The following is a 17,038-nucleotide window of genomic DNA, read 5'->3' as shown; positions in this document are numbered from 1 at the left end:
GCTGAGGGGCCTACAACCGCAATATACCTCCGCGTGATTCATCCGCTCCGGGACTAGTTTTCTCCTTATTTTCTGTATCTGCTTGCTTTCAGTCAACAAAGCGAGCGCGAGCACTGGATCGGCTGCTCTTTCGAAACAAAGCGACGGGTTTCTAATGAAGACAATTCAACTATTTTTGTAGGCATCCAGAGACAGTCGCTGAATCACTGAAGTCATCGGTAACATTAGCTTGTCATAAATATTAAGTATCAATCCGCTGGGTCGTGACCCCCCTCCTCCCCCCTTCAACAGACATATATGAAACAAGCATATGTGTAAAATTAATATGCCCCGCATAACTTTTTGTTATTACCCAACATCAATGAAAAAGCAATCGGTCCGTTTCATGAGTCATTGTGCAAAGACAGTTTTAGTTGCTTTTTAGTTGTCATGGCAACATTTTTTGCGTCCAAAATGGCGTCTTTGCTTGGGGATAGACTGTTTGAAATTAGTGGTCAGGGTCCGCCGCCTCAAAAGGATTTTTTTCAACTTGTCATTACCAAAAACGAGGTTATGTATTATTTATATAACAGACTTTCGAGGAGTAACTGTATAAAGCGTGCTTATAAAAACAATCCCTCTATTTGAGGCTAGCTTAATTTTCACGTTGTTATTTAGCTTTAAATATGGCTTTGCTACTATTTTCTAATATTTATGCTTAACAAATAACAAGCTAATAGCAATATGTTTTAGTAAAATCATTTGCCCTGTTCCAGTAGCATATCGGCATCTTGTAGCCACTACTTCAAGAGAGTCTCCTGGATTAAAGTCTTGAAGTCCCATCTTTGTTTTTCCCCTCTAAATTTAGGTAATACTAACCTCATGGAGGATTTCTTTGCGACTTGAATGCAGAGGTCTTCCCCCAAATCAGCAGAAGACATCTCATCAGGACTTCCAAAATGATAAAACTCTACAGTGTAAGTTTTCTTCATCGAAATCATCACTCCCACTTCCATGAAGTTCTTGATAATATTCTTTTCTAACCTATTTCTGAATCTTGTTTGGGTTTATAATTTGACATAGAAAGGGCTGTGTTTGTCGACTTATCATCTGCAGATGAAGTCGGTGCTGTTTTTGGGCAAAGGATCCTGGATTACACAGCAGCACTGTGCCAAGGAAAGTTTGATTACCTGGAGCGTTTACCTGATGACATCATGCTCCGAATCATGTACTGCCTCGAGCTGAAAGACACGGCACTGCTGGCACAGACGTCACGCAGATTCAAAACGGTGAGGACAACGGTAAAGTACTGGATTTGTTCGATGATACAGAAATAATGCTTTAGTGTCTATTGTTTTTTTCTTGTGTTCAAATTCATTTGTGTTCACGTGTATGTTGTGCTGTGCTCTAACCGGATTGTACCAGCTCTTCAGCTCTGAGAAGTTTTGGGAGCAGACTGTGAGGAACTGCGCTGGGTTTAACAGGGACATTGAGGACATAGCCAGTGCCATGGGCTGGAAGAGCACCTTTCTAACTTTTTTCCACAACAGTGATGATAAAAAACAGCAGTAAAATATATATTCAAAAACAAACCCTTTTATTATTGTTGCAAAACAAGTAAAATCACACTGGCTCATTAGCAAACTAAAAAAGACTTCAGTAATGAATGAGGGCTTTTGTGTGTGTGTGTGTGTGTGTGTGTGTGTGTGTGTGTGTGTGTGTGTGTGTGTGTGTGTGTGTGTGTGTGTGTAAAAATGTTGTGAATATTCTCCAAAGGAAGTCACTACTTTTGCATTACAAAGGAAACTCTTGCTTGCAAGTTTTGTTTTGTTTCAAAGAGATAAGATAAGATAAGATAAGATAAGATAGAACTTTATTAATCCCTCGGGTGGGTTCCTCTGGGAAATTCGACTTCCAAAAAAAGCACAGCAACGACCGAAGTTACAGTTACAGAACTGTTATATATATATATATATATATATATATATATATATATATATATATATATATATATATATATATATATATATATATACACACACACAGACACACACATATATATAAATACAGAGACAAATATAAATAAAATATACAAAGGGGATAAATAGAATAAATAGGAATAAAAAATAAAAATACAAGTGAATTGCACATTTCAAGTATTGAGTCTATTGCACTGTTGACTATTTACAAAAAGTATTGCACAAGGTATTGTACAGTGAGGTGCAGAGGCACTACAGCTTAGTTGTTCCCCCCTCCTTTGTCCTCCTGTTTCCCCTCCCTCTCCCCTCCAGAGAGGAGTTAAACAGTCTGATGGCGTGTGGGACAAAGGAGTTTTTAAGTCTGTTAGTTCTTGTCTTGGGGAGAAGCAACCTGTCACTGAACAGACTCTTCTGGTTGTTTATGGCCGTGTGCAGAGGATGCCCAGCATTGTCCATAATGTCCATCAGTTTCTTTAATGTCCTTTTCTCTGCCACTGTCACCAGAGTGTCCAGCTTCATGCCGACCACAGAGCTAGCCCTCCTGATCAGTTTCTCCAGCCTGGATGAGTCCCTCTTTGCTGTGCTGCTCCCCCAGCACACCACAGCATAGAAAAGTACTCCAGCAACCACTGACTGGTAAAACATCCTCAGGAGCTTCCTGCAGATGTTAAAAGACCTCAGCCTCCTGAGGAAGAGTGTGCGTTGTGTAAGATTCCTTGTAAATGACATTAAATTGGCACTTCATGTCTGGATGACAACCTGGTGAAATTAAAATGTAAACAAACTTACAGAAAAATACATAAGCAACTGAAGTCCTGCTGACATCATGTCATACTTCCTGTTTACATTTGCTGGTGAACTGCTGGCTGCGCCCTCTGCTGAAAGCCCTCAACCGGCCTCCGCTGTCTTTGCATACACAAGGCAGCCTGGATTTCTGTGGGATCACTGAAGCAGCCAGCAGAGGGAGCAATGTCACAATAAAAACGTCAAAATGAGTCAGATGACAGGAGGAGGAGGAGGAGGAGGAGGAGGGAAATCAAGTATGTAAAGGTAACGTGTGCAAAACAAGTGCTGTAGTTCTGGTTACCATATCAAGGCCTAAAAGACTCCAACTTACTTATTCTGGATTAAAAGCTTGTACATATACGTGTGTAAGGACATCTGACACAGCAGTCCTACCTACCTCTCCTGAAACCTGTACCAGCAAGCTACAGTAACATAAGACAAAGGTATGCACTGTTTTTCTCTGTTTACAGGTACTTTAGAATCAGAGCTGGCATGTTATAGTAAATTTTAAAAGAATAACATAATACAGTCCTACTGTCATGTAAGAATGCCAAAAAAAGAAACAAAACCTAAGTAAGCCCTTGTGTTATAACAAAAAGTAGAACACGTGTTAAACTGCAGGTAGTTTAACATAAATGACCGCGCCTTCCTGCAATATCAAATATTTCTGTGGCCAAATGATAGCTGTGTGCTGGAGTGATCTGACATGACAGCATACAGCCCTGAATGGTGGGTACCATGACCTATTATTAGCCCCTGACACCGCCTTCTCAGCTGAGTCTGGTCTAGGAAAAATATTCATTACGTAACAATAAAGAATCTGTCTCCCAGACCCACTTCCCAAATACCACAGCAACAGCTAGGCCTCACTCTGAGGCACAGAGACATCAGCCACATCCATTTGATTACTGACTTGGTGTAGGGCTGTGTGGGTTTTTTCATGCTTATCCATTTACTGCACACATTCACAACACCACCCCTCCTTCTCAGTTCCTCTTTGTGGGTCAGTGATGCAGCGGGAGTGACGCAGCAGTAGCAGCAGCCTCCAGAAGGCAACTTCGCACAGCAGGAACCGGGAACCTCTGCCAGAGCCATAGTCCACAGACGGCAGTGACGAAGGGAAAGTGGTAATGACCTGATCCGGGCTAGAGGAAGAATGGGAGCTGGGTAGTCGCTCTCCTCCTTCTAAACAAACACCAGAGAGGCTTCCACAGCGAAGGGACAGGCCCGGCAAGACCTTCCACACAAACGTTTTGGTAGGCATCTCAAAGTACGAGTGCTTGTTGCAGCAGCAACATAAGTTGTCCAAGGGATGAATGTCTTTGTATGCTAAAGAGTGTGAATGCTTTGAGAATGAGAATGAGGCCTACTCAGCCTTCTGCTGCAGTCTTTTCCTCTCAGCCTTTTCCCCGAAGAGCGTCCCTGCAGGCCGCAGCTGAGCTCACTGAGCATCAGAGGCGAAGAGGCCTGTTAACTTTGTCCTATGGTTTTAAACACATCCTAGCTGTAATGTCAGGGTTATGTTTACAAAATACCAATATGAGCACAGAACTTCCAGTTAGGACAGTTATTTTCTTTCTTATAATTTGCAGGCCTCTTTAAGCTTTAGCTTGAGACCTAACCTCGTAAATCCCAAAGCAATTGTGCCAAGCAATAAATTTAAAAAAAAAAACCCTAATAAGGGTATCTAGGCTGTTCATACAGATGAGTTATTATTTAGGTTAAAACAATAAGAAGACCACAAAATGGGCTTTTTCTCATAAATAAGAAATGATTCGTTTTTCCAGCATCAGAATCTGCTGTCAGGTTTTACGGAGGAGAAAACCTGAAATTAGACACAAACTACTAATATATACTGAAACCAGGGTTTTAATTTGACGTCTAATATCTCTTTGCTGTGAATTCGAGAACCACACAGGCGCTAACTAAAACAACAGGTGGCTGCTATGATTGGACAGAGATGTCATACCAGGAAGGAAAATATAAATACATATATGTATATATGTCTTGACAGTTCAAGGCAATCGTGATCAAAAATTATCTGTTTGATGTACCGCCCACTTTGTGACATGCAAATCTCGATAAGCTTATTTAAAAAAGCTTATAAACTTGTCTGACCAGTAAGAAATTGATGCTGTTCTTCCTCTTTTCAATATCTTGCAGTCTATAAATATTAATTAAATGCAGCTTACTGAAAAAGAGCTCTTAATGGTTTCTGCACACAGTGGAATCACACGTGTCTATTGAAAAAGATGGTGGCAAACAATAACCTAAATGGTCTACATGGATTAGGTTTAATTTGTTATAAAGCAATAAATGTCTAGCCATTCTAATCTCCATCTTTTTATCATCAAGTTATTTCTTACTCTCAGTATGGGGACTTACTGATACACTACAGTGATGCAAAAAATGCCTTCATGGTAGCGATGATTACTCCAGTTTTAGCACGTTATGGGCCGGATTAAACGCTCCTAGCTTTCTTAGTCCAGAAGAAGGCTTAAGTAGTGGTGAGAGTCTAAAAACAAATGTATTAAACCACCTTCCCTCCCAGAAATGATGCCAAATGAAAGTGAAATCATTTTTACCGCTTTTTCATTACACTCTGGTGCTTTCCAAGAGCAGCCTCCGCAAACCGTTAACTTTATTTCATTTTCATTTTTTGTACACGTGTTTTTGTGACCACCTTATTCTGTTTAAAGGTTACTTTGACATGTAGTAGTTTTACTGTACGGTGTAAGGCACAGACAATCAAAGCAAAACAAGGTTACTGTGTAGACTTATTTAAATGCAGATTTAAATGCATCCATGCACACAAATTAACTTCTTCCCACCAAAGCAGGGTTCTCTCATTCACACACTGCAAAAACTCAAAATCTTACCAAGTATATTTGTCTTATTTCTAGTCAAAATTATCTCATTACACTTAAAATAAGACACAATCAGCTACAGGGCAACATTTCAGTAAGCTAAAGGAACTTGTTTCAAGACAGTGAATCTTGAAACTAGAGAAAAACTAGAGATTTTTCACTTGTTCCACTGGCAGATTTTTTCACTTAATACAAGATATTTTAGCTTAAAATAAGTGAAAAAATCTGCCAGTGGAACAAGTGAAAAATCTCTAGTTTTTCTCTAGTTTCAAGATTCACTGTCTTGAAACAAGTTCCTTTAGCTTACTGAAATGTTGCCCTGTAGCTGATTGTGTCTTATTTTAAGTGTAATGAGATAATTTTGACTAGAAATAAGACAAATATACTTGGTAAGATTTTGAGTTTTTGCAGTGCATGCGTGAGAGCGAGTAGATAAGAACTTCTCACAGAATGGGCGGATAGTTTGACGCTGCATGATGAAGGTCAAACGAACCTGTAGGCTGACTCTGCTGAGAGTCAGACCAGAGAATACAAAGTAAACTTTACAGTAACACACGCTGTAATTATGGCGTTTTCACCACAAAGCATTGTTCAAAAGCCTTAAAGGATCAGTCTGATCCAAGCATGAACTAAAGTGTCCAACCAATACCACTATCATTTAGGGTTTTTTTTCCTTTTGGTGTCAGGCAGTTTGTGTCTTCATATACATAAACTTTACTTTCTTTGCTTTACAAAGGTTAAAAGAAAACATCATCATTCCGCTGTCACTCTCAAACTGACTGCTTTTCTAATTTTTACTCTGAATCAAACAACTAATCCACGTTTTAATGTTTGCTGCTACAGTAAAAATATGTTTAATCTGTCTTTTTGTTGCTTTACACTGTAAGTTCACACAAGCAGATATGTAGATGATGATATTTGAAAAGAAAACTGAACAGCGATGAGCGGAGGGCTGCGTGCCACGCCACCCAGAAATGGTGGCTATTGTGTGCATTCATCAAACCAAATTAATGTCATACAGCAAACACAAAAAAGGGGGCAGCAGTCACGGCTGTTAAGATTTTAAAGTTCAGTCTTTTAAGTGTGGAAAGCACAAACACTTAATGAAGAAAACATTCCCCCCTTCAGGGCGATGAGTAAGTGCATGCATGGTGATACAGCACCTGCCTCATTTCTGTCTTTTGAACTAAATAGTGCCATAAAAATGAAAGCTTTGATGCTTGCTGTTTGTTAAAGTGGATCTCAGTCAGGATGAGGAGGGCACAGTCATATGACTCCACTCTCAGCCACGTAAATAAAACAGTGCTTCCGTCCTTAGAGGCTAGTGAGAAGCTCACAGAGCCATGTCGTGTTTAGCTTCCTCCCTTCCCCCTCCTCGTCTGCATTGCTGACGCATCTGCTGCCGGTGCATCAATCAGCAGCTTCTATGTAGGTATAAGCAGAGTCTCCGCTGAAAGCGGGACTCTCTCTTAGCTTTGCATCCGGTTTGCATGCTCGATGCAACTGTGAGAAAAAGCATTGATGAACATCTGTCCGCTGACTAACAAAGCTACACAAATAGGACAGTGCCATCTTCTCTTAGCTTGTGCATTACCTAACCACAGTGACTGCGTAAGCACAGACGAAAACCTTTGGTGTAATGTATTGCTGCACTGGCAAAGACAGACATAGTGTAGCGTCATGCATTTAAGGTGCATGCTCTTTCTAAGTGGGCTGGAGATGATTTTATGTCATGCATTTTTGGTCAACATCGAGCTGCATCGAGATCCCGCTGGTGCGGTGCTGGGGAGATTTAATAGATCGTCTGCTGTACAGCAGAGGAACCCTTCACTCTATGCTGCTAATAGCAATGCAGCTCAGCGTTTTCTCTGGCGGTGCATTCGAGTACAGAGCTGGTGTGTGATGTAGCACCCTGCATCTCTCCGCTCTCCCTACAACCCTCTGCCATGCTTAATAAAAGTTGCCGCTTCCTGCTCAGTGGCTCCAGAACGAAAGCTTCAGTTGCCCAGCCAGCACAAAAGCAGACCAATAGTCCGATTTAGCTACACGCTGCTTAAACCGTGAGTTATTCCTATAGCTTGTAGCAGGACAGAAGAGGGACAGCCAGAGGAGGGCAGGGCAGATCTAGCCCAGGACTTGGGCTGCATGGATAGAGGCGAAGGACGTTGGAGCCGGAGTCACCTTCATACAGAGAGGGAGGGAGAGGAAGAAAGACGTCAGAAAAAGCTCTGCTTCTGACAACACCACTGTTCAGCGACCATCATAGAAAAAGAAAACTACTTTCGCCTTGGTCTCACGAAACTGTTTTTCATGTATAGTTTGGTATACACGGGGCTGTAGAAAAGGGATACTGCATGACACTGCTTCCTGTTCGCCCTGCATCACTTTCTCTGATTTACTAAGGTATGTTTTGCATGATTTTTTAACCGTTTTTCTTTCTCTTTTTTTGTTTGGGGTTTTTAATTTTTATTTGCGGAAGTTCGCTTCGCACAGATGAGTGAAGTGTCTTTTGCTTTGATATTTCGCTCTTTGATTGACAATGCTGTCTGTATGCTGTACTGTCATTTCTTGGTTTGTGGTTTAGTGTGTGGGGACTTTTTCATTACAGATGTAACAAAAATAATTTCACTTTGTCTTTGAAGGTAAACTAAAGTTGGGGTGTGGCAAATTCATAAGCCCTGATGAGAAATTCTAATTTCCGCTCAGCATGTGGTGGGAATAAATCCGAGAAAACTCATACAAAATGTGGAAAAAATGAATGCGGTGAAGTAGAATAACGATGCAGAGGAAAGGATGAAACGCTTCTGATGAAGCACAAAGTACGAAATTAAAACAAATGCGTGGCACATCACTTGCGCTAGGTGAGAAAGTCCATTTTTTTTTGCTGCAGACAAAGACACACAGACCAATACACAGACACAAAGTACATTCAAGCCGAGACAAAGGCAAACCTCGATTGCTCTGCAGACTGCTGCGCGGTGCAGGTTCTCAGAGAGGGCAGCTTGTTTGTGGGAGAGAGAGGGGACCGAATACTCGGACGGCTAATACAGTCACTTGCCATCCAGCTGAATCCCAATAAGAGCTGCGCCATAGCATGTTGCCATGACAACAGAGGCCTGTCTGAGAAAGACGGCAGCAGGGTGGCTGTGTTTCATCAGTCTGGGATGCTTTAAAGACTGGCGGCCATATTTGTTGCACGAGAATTCAAAAACAAAACAAAACGTAAACAAAAAATACCTTCGGTGATAAATCACCTGCAGTCCCGGGAGTAAAGAATACCGGTCGTTCACAACAGCAGGCTGCCAAATGGTGCGCACCACTGGCAGACATTAACAAAACGTGACACAATATCAGATATCAAACTGAACTGTGAATTTAAAACAGAGCTAACCGATAAAGATGGCTGGCGTGTAGATAAAAACATATTAAACTCCTAAAAAAAAGGATCTAATGCTAATTTGTACAATCATCACTGCGCGACTTTCAATGCAGCCACAAAGATGAAAATAGCATCAATGTAAAGTGGTGACCTCTGAGCTTGACTTGCAAAAGGCGTGATGATTCAGCACTTGCAAGTGTAAGCTGAGTGTGCTTTAGCAGATACAGTCAGCGCACTGTGTAACACATGCTAAATGCCTCAGTAACGACTCATCCCTGACTCTATATGAGTAGGCCACAGTTAACCCGTCATCCTCTTTCAAAGTCAGAATTAACTTCATCTAGGGTTTGCAGATTGCAGATCGCGTTAAGTCATTATCAGAATCAAATTAATCCATAAACGCTGGATTGGCAGCGTTCAAAAATACCAGTCTGTACAATCAAGGCCGCCATTAGCTCCAGTATGCGGAAACTGAAAGGCATTTCCTCAAGAGTAACTACTGCATTACTGTTATCAATGCATTATCAATTTTATATACCAACACATGCAATAAATAAGCTTTTCATAGCATTGTTTATGTTAGTTGCCCTTAAACGAGGTATTGATGAATAGTTGGGAATTAAAAGCAACCTTTGGTGCCTGCACAACAAACTGAAAAACAAAATGGGAGCATATGACTCATAACTCTATGGGTAACATTCATATATTAACTTTAAAACCAAAGCAAAACAAACCAAAAACAACAGGCAGTCATGATGACTGTACAACTGGTCTTTGTGTTGTGCACCGCTGTGGCATCACACTGACTGGATTACCATTCAATTTATTCATCATTAATTACAACTAAAAACAAAAAGGGCCGACTGTTTGAGAATGCCAGGTGCACCAGCTGTCAACCATTAGGTCATTATAGATTCAGGATTTTTTTTAACTGCAGCCATTCCGCCAAATTTTTAAGCCGGTCTCTTTGGTTTTAGCTCATATTTAAACGCAGCCTTTGAATAAAAATGCTCGCTCGCAGTACTTCTATGCGGTTGCGTGACACACTCCCACCAGAGCACTTTCTAGTACAAACTATAAGCCACAAAGCAGCTCCTCTGCAGCCTTTGCTGTAGTAGCTTACAGTTGTCACTTAAAGCTCAAATTTCCATTCCTTGAAGTAATTACTCACACCCTCCCTATTGCTGCACCGTCTAATGATTTACAGCCTGAAATAACAAAGTGCATTAACAGTTACGTGTGCCCGACATAAAAAGGGAGATTAACTTTTAAAAATGTGAGATTAAAGAGCTCTTCTACAGACGAGAAGCACATCTGGGATTAAGCAGAAGTGATTTCAGAGAGCAACACAGTCTTAAGACAATTCAGCCACAGTTTATAGGTCTGATATTTCAATGAGCCTACAGTTTGCATTAAAGTCATTGTGTAAGCCATTTTTGAATTGTTAGAAAATTACATTTTATGCAAAATGCAAGTGAAAATATAGTTTCTTGAGTCAGAAGTGTTCACCAGCTTGTTGACATTAGAGCTCATGTGCCAGGACATTACTGCCATCTAGTGTTAAATCACACAAAGAGCTTGATAGCTTCAAATAATACATGTACACACTTCACTCCTGAGTCTTCTTTTGGAATTCAGATTCTCTGTTTCGCAAAACTCTAATGTGATTATTTCTCGTCCTATGTTTAGATGACTGTGGTGTCTCCATGCCCTCACAACCTGATGGATAACGCTCACCCTCAAACTGTGCTTAGCAAGCTTAATGAACAGCGTTTACAGGGCCTCTTCTGTGATGTTACCATTGTGGTGGAGGATGTAAAGTTTCGGGCCCACAAGAACATACTGGCAGCCTGCAGTGGGTACTTCAGGAACGCTCTGACGACTTCTGAGCCATGGAACTCCAGCCAAGTGCTGGAGCTGATGGACCTTAAGTCTGAAGTGTTTGCCTGTATCCTCAACTTCATATACTGCTCGAAGGTGACATCATCTGATGCAGAGGACACCAAGGGTGTCGTAGCAGCTGGAAAAAGACTCGGAATTGCTTTTTTGGAGAAGCTCGCAGAACAAGAGAGACAGGATGAATGTGTTAAACCAGCAGATTCTTGCACTGCCCCGGTGTCTGAAAAAATAAAGAAAGCACCTCTTGGGCTTGAGGAGGTAGACAGCAGCAGAGGACCACGCATCACCAATGCCTTCTCAATCACTGAAGTGTGTCCTGGAAACAATCCTTTCACCCCTCTGGATCAAGCAAACAGAGAGAGGCAGTCACCCGACTTGGGTCAGCTCCCATCAAGTTGTTCTACAACATCCTGCTTCAGCGGGAACAATGAGACTACCCACGCCCTCTCCGAGCACTCATATGCAGTATGCAAATCCACTGAAGGCAAAGATAGCAGTCAGTGTGACAGCAAGAAGGTCTGTAAGCCAGCTGTACCACAGCCAAAGCAACTCATTTACAGGAATATAGGACCGCTTAAAAAGCGGCACAAGCTGAGAAGCATTTTGGGTAAAAGCATGCTTCCGACACCAGCCGAACCAGAAACTGACAAACCAAATACAGTGACCCCCACATTTACTGACGGTGCTACTGCAACACCTGCCACAGTTATGACCCCGCCTCCGCTTTTTTCTGAGGCAGAAAAAAGCATAGACACAGGGCCACCTATGGCCACAGACACAGCTCCAATGGAGCTGGGTCCGCCAACACTTTCCCCTCAGACAGAGGACAGTATATCAATCTATGGCTGTGAGCACTGTCCGGAGATATTCACAAATAAAGCTCTTCTCACCATTCACTCAGAGGTACATAAAAAGCGTTTTGTTAGTCATTTGTTTTGCAAGTTTTGCCACAGGAAGTTTATACACCTCAAACGTCTGCGCAACCATGAGCAGGTCTGTCCTAAGGCTTTGAGAGGCCCACCTAAACTAGATGCCAGGGATAGCTCAACCAAAGAGGTGGATCACCATTCCGATGACGGATCAGAAATGGAAACCAACATATCCCAGCCTCCTCCCACCGACCTACCAAGCCCTCACACCCCAGAGCCCCTTCAAGTGGACCAATCAGAGCCTCCACACGATGAGAAGCCAATGAAGATATATGGTGGTCAGAGGAGATATAGCTGTAGTGTATGTAAACGGGTTTACGTCACCCTATCCAGTCTAAAGCGGCATGAGAATGTACATTCCTGGCAGAGAGCCTACCCCTGTCATTACTGTAACAAAGTATTTGCCCTGGCAGAGTATCGCACTAAGCATGAAATCTGGCACACAGGTGAACGCCGCTACCAGTGCATTTTCTGCCTGGAGACATTCATGACATACTATATCCTGAAGAACCATCAGAAGTCCTTTCATGGCATTGATCCCAGTCTGTCTGTTAAGAAAAAGTCTGCAAACGGTGGGCTAAAATCCAACATTTATCCTCTCAAACTCTACAGGCTTCTACCCATGAAGTTTAGAAAAAGACAATACAAGACGTACAGTCACACGTATTCAGAGAGAGCTGAAGGAGGTGATCAGTCTGCAACAGACAGTAACTCTGTTATCCCTCAAATTGAAGAAAATGGTCTCAACAGCCACTCTGACACTGCTTCACTCCCTCTGACGTTCATGGCAACGACAAAGATGATTTCACCTGTCATGCCTCGCATCAGCTTTGACAAGCCATGTGACCAGGATGGCGACCAAAATCTAAACAGTGAGGTGGAAATTCGAGGGGCCACAAGAAAAGAGGCAGAAAACAGAGGTCCACCCTTCTTTAGCTATGACGGTTCCTTTTCTGTGCAACCCCATGCAGAATCTCCTGCAGGTTACAAAGATAATCCATCTCCGTTAATTAACTCAGAGCACATGAGTCATAATATGCCCTTCTTAAAGTCCTTGAACACTGTTAAAAAGCTAGGTGAGCTGTCAGCTTCTGCCAAAAGAGTCGAGGACATGACCAAGGAGATCCTTCAATCGCACACAGAGAATTTGTTGTGTGATAAAACATTGGGGGCAAAAACAGAAACATACATCGCTAAACCAGCATGCCCAGGTCCATCTTTTGACAGCGATGCCATGCCGCTGTGTCAGATAACAGTCAAAATTGGCAACGAAGCCATTATCCGACGCCAAATCAAAGGATCGAAACTATTTCCCAGGAAAAAAAGGAGAATTCGAGAACTGAGTGTGGAGCAGAGCCCAAGCCAGTGCCCTCTAACAAGGGAAGACTCAGAGAGTCCCAGGCTCCGCTTCAGACCAGAAGTTGCTGCCACCAGAGAGCCAGAGGCATGCGATGACCCGTCTGATTGCGAGGGAGCAGATAAGCTCTGGCGCCCCTACTATTCCTATAAAGCTAAAAAGAAAAGGAAGAAGCTCAGATATAAGCACAGAAAAGCCATGTTTCACCATTTTTCTGAAACATCAGTAGATAGAACTGCTGCTAGCGAGGCCCACCTGGAAAGAAGCAGTTGGCTGAGAGAAGAGAGCGTGTCGGTGAGCAGCACGAGGGTGAAGCACAGCGTTGGCAAGAACTGCAGCCCAAGGGCCACGTACAACTGTGAGATCTGTGACAGCTCTTTTATCACGGAGACCGGTCTGAGGGCTCATGTCATTGGCTCTCACCCCTGTTTCTGTCGAACCTGCGGTAAACAAGGCCCCCCCAGTGAGGCGCCCGCCGGCCGCGATTACATCTGCAGCAGCTGTATGGAAAATGGCTCCTGCTTCGATAACACACCCCAGAGCCCCAACCGAGAGAAAAGGTACCGCTGCTCCTTCTGTCCCCAGCGCTTTCTCTACCTCGCCACGAAGAGAAGCCACGAGAAAAAACACAAGGAAGCGAACGAGGAGGGCTACACTTCTGACGACTTCGCACCGTGTTCGAAATACTCTGCACACCAGAGCGAAGCCAACAGACAGGCAACCGTCAAAACAGAGGACAGTGACAATCACGGGGCGACGAACATAAAACATGAAAGAGTGGAAGGGGAACATTTTTCCGTTGATGAGAATCAGCCTAAAACTGAGGAGAAAACTGACTTAACGACTCTCCATCAAGATGTGTCATATTCCAGCATTAAAAGCCCGTTATCACCTTGCACTGACCCACTGTTTTCCCTTGCAGCCTCAAAGCTGAAACACAAAATACCAAAAAAGAGGTTAAACACACAGCATTCAAGTCACCTGGTTTCAAAAAGGCAAGCGTGCGACAGAGACAGTGACAGCAACACGGACGCTGTGACGGGACCAAGAACGAACAGTCACAGTGAACTCTTTAGAAGAAATGACTCTGATTCTAGAGGTGCCCACATTTCCATGCACAAGCCAGAGAAATGGGTGTGCAAAGAGGAGCCGTTTTTTTAAAGGTCCATGAGGACTGCAACCAGCTACAGGGAAGATTAAGGAGAAAAGAAAAAAAAAAGCAATTTGGTTAGGGAACATAGGATTTGCAATGTTGTATTTGCAGCTTAGAGTGTTTGAAGGGACAGCAAACAGTAAACATGATGATCTAATTATCCATGTAATCTCTTCCCTCCTAAACCAGACTCAGTAAGCTTTTGTTCAAGTTTTTTTTTTGTTTCTTGCATAATATAGGACCTCTTGACACAGACTGTATTTTGTCCATTGTCTATGCATGTAAGGTAGACTCAGTGACATGACAGAAAGCTCATGGAAACAAAATAAATAAATACAACTACTGGTGATATTTCTTCAAAACGATGTGCAATATCAAAGCAGAGAGACAAAGTGTTGGAAAATATGTAAAATCCGTCTAGTCTTCACTTTTCTAAGCCTGGAGAAAACCATATGAATTTTCTGACTGTCACCTTTCTGAATCTCCCTGTCAGCTAGCTGGACATGGCGAGTTGCACTTTATAGGTAGACTATGCTAATTTGTTCATTTAATACTTTGGATAAGTCGATTTCAATTTGAAGCACCACTGATGTAATTTCAATTTTTGAATTAACTCATTGCACCACTGAGATTAAACTTAATACTTTTGTGTGTTTAATATGTATAAAACATGTAAAATTATTTAAATAAATACTGTTGGATATTCTAAACTGTTACATCCTGTCCTGCTTTGGCCAAAACTATAATAAAGGCTTCACCATTGTTTCATAGCATAATCTACGCCTAAATGCTAAAACTTTGTGAAACTAATTATAACTGAGGAGCTAGAAAAACATAGTGTTTAAGTGTGGTGGATGTTTTTAGGCAGAAGGATTTAAGCAGGCTTATTGGTGCAAAGCCTTCTTCCATCAAGCCACGAGATGGTTGTGCACTCCTCATGGGTCCTCGGGGACCTGCACACCATCTGAAAAGTTAATTCCCTGTTTTCTTCCACACAAACTGCATCTGTTTTTAAGAGTTTAGGCTCAAGACACAATTTCCAGATGTGTAAAAGAAATTCCTTTCTTCATTTTCAGGTATAAGGCACTGTTGAACACACCAATAGTAACATTGAGGCAGCCTGTCCTGCCGTAAACTTTAATGAGGGAAAAGCAGCAAATCGTGATGGCAGCGATGTGACTCCAGATCAGATTTTTCTTTTCATTTTTAAATATGTAAGTATTGCTGCATACGGCTTTGGAAATAGACCGGATTTTACTCATGCAGGGTCAAATTATAACATCATATTATATAAGAGCATAACTAAATATTGTGGAGTTATGTGTCCTGAATAGGGATTACAAACGTAAGTTAGAAGTATTTACATTTATAAATTAAGATGGAAGAAAGACAAAGTATGTGAGCTACCTTCAGCTGCTCCCTTGTTCACAAGGGGTCGCTACAGCTGGTAGCTCAGCATGTTTGATTTGGCAATTTGTTTTATTTTTTTCTTACACCGGATGCCCTTCCTGGCAGAACCCCACAGGGACTTGTGTCTCCCCTCGGGACAGAACCAGGGATCTGCCTAGCAAATGTGTAAACCACTATACTATGAAAGGAAAGAAAGAAAGATTATATCTAGGAATAGCTCCAGTGTTCAGGTGAAGAGGGCTCACTATATTGCCCAAAAGCTACACTGAGTACTGTGGTCATTAAAATAAATATGAGCTAAATCTAGTATATCTAAATATGATCATTAGTAATCTTATATATTTTCTGTTTGAGTATCATACATCACAAAGGCATTTTTTATGTTATTTGGAGACAGAAAATTTACATACATGGCCACTCCTGAATTATTATATTAAAAAATACACAAAGTATTTTACTTTGAATCTTAATCTCCTGTGCAGCTGGGAAACTACTGCCACACCCCTCTGAGGTGAACTCCATGTGCAAAATTAACAAAGGAAAACACTTGGGTTCCGATGTTATAATAACTGTATATGTGTAGTGAGCATATGCAGCATGTGCTGTTTAGAAACCGCATACCTGACAGCTTTTCAGGCTCCATGCTACTACCATCTGACGATGACACCCAACCAAAAAAGCTACACCACCTTGAAAGGGGAAGAGAATAAAACGACAAAAAAAACAAACAGCTGTGAAATGCACACTGAACTGTGTATTTTACAGTATCTTGTAATCCACACAGAAGATAATAAAACCAGAGTGTATAATATTACATTTTTTTCATCTACCTGTTTTGCTGAAAATAAATAAATGCAAACCAGGTATGACACACCCACAAACTCGAATAAATATTTGCTCAGTAACACACTCATAAAGCAGCTGTGACGTTCGCGGACATTTTTATGTTTTGGTGCAATCATTTAGTGTGCAGCTTTCCTCTGGTTAATGCTTTCAAAATAAAGTGTTTTAGTCAGTGTGTGGCCCCGAGAAATGAGTTTTTATCCGGGGCAGAGGTAGCTAACTCATTCATACCCGGTGACACCTTTATCTGTCTGAAATCTAAAAGCGTGCATAAAGCGTACAGGGTTAACTTAAAGCGCTGGCGTCCGAGATTAGCCAAGCTAAGCTAAGCTAGTGCCACAAGTCAAACTATTATCGTGTTATCCGAAAGCGTTATGGTTGCATAATGAATGACACCAAACACTCACAGAGAGAGAGGGGGACCTTAAATTCCTTTTAAAACTCCTACTAATCACAC

At 41.9% G+C, this 17,038-nt stretch overlaps 2 protein-coding genes across 4 annotated transcripts; both read left to right on the top strand.

The window, feature by feature from the left end:
• The first annotated feature begins 429 nt into the window (after nucleotides 1–429).
• On the top strand, nucleotides 430–1,551 carry fbxo36a (F-box protein 36a). Of its 2 annotated transcripts, none has more exons than XM_085371611.1 (4): nucleotides 430–549; nucleotides 848–956; nucleotides 1,096–1,280; nucleotides 1,405–1,551. In XM_085371611.1, the coding sequence occupies exons 1-4, from the start codon at nucleotides 430–432 to the stop codon at nucleotides 1,549–1,551; spliced, it is 561 nt and encodes a 186-aa protein (XP_085227737.1). The 2 variants fall into 2 exon arrangements, with proteins under 2 accessions (XP_085227737.1, XP_085227738.1); XM_085371612.1 differs by having other exon boundaries at nucleotides 454–549; nucleotides 1,096–1,268.
• Nucleotides 1,552–3,051: 1,500 nt separating this feature from the next.
• On the top strand, nucleotides 3,052–14,947 carry zbtb38 (zinc finger and BTB domain containing 38). Of its 2 annotated transcripts, XM_085371183.1 has the most exons (3): nucleotides 3,052–3,187; nucleotides 3,735–4,000; nucleotides 10,680–14,947. In XM_085371183.1, exon 3 carries the CDS (start codon nucleotides 10,680–10,682, stop codon nucleotides 14,334–14,336), a length of 3,657 nt encoding a protein of 1,218 aa, XP_085227309.1. In that variant the 5' UTR covers nucleotides 3,052–3,187; nucleotides 3,735–4,000; the 3' UTR covers nucleotides 14,337–14,947. The 2 variants fall into 2 exon arrangements, with proteins under 2 accessions (XP_085227309.1, XP_085227310.1); XM_085371184.1 differs by lacking the exons at nucleotides 3,052–3,187; nucleotides 3,735–4,000 and adding an exon at nucleotides 7,962–8,014.
• The last annotated feature ends 2,091 nt before the right edge of the window (nucleotides 14,948–17,038 follow it).

This window comes from Diplotaxodon limnothrissa, linkage group LG14, assembly GCF_057381915.1.
Source record: "Diplotaxodon limnothrissa isolate DT_005_m linkage group LG14, D_limnothrissa_male_GT1.1, whole genome shotgun sequence".
Classification (NCBI taxonomy): domain Eukaryota; kingdom Metazoa; phylum Chordata; class Actinopteri; order Cichliformes; family Cichlidae; genus Diplotaxodon; species Diplotaxodon limnothrissa.
This window is presented reverse-complemented; position numbering and strand designations above follow the sequence as displayed.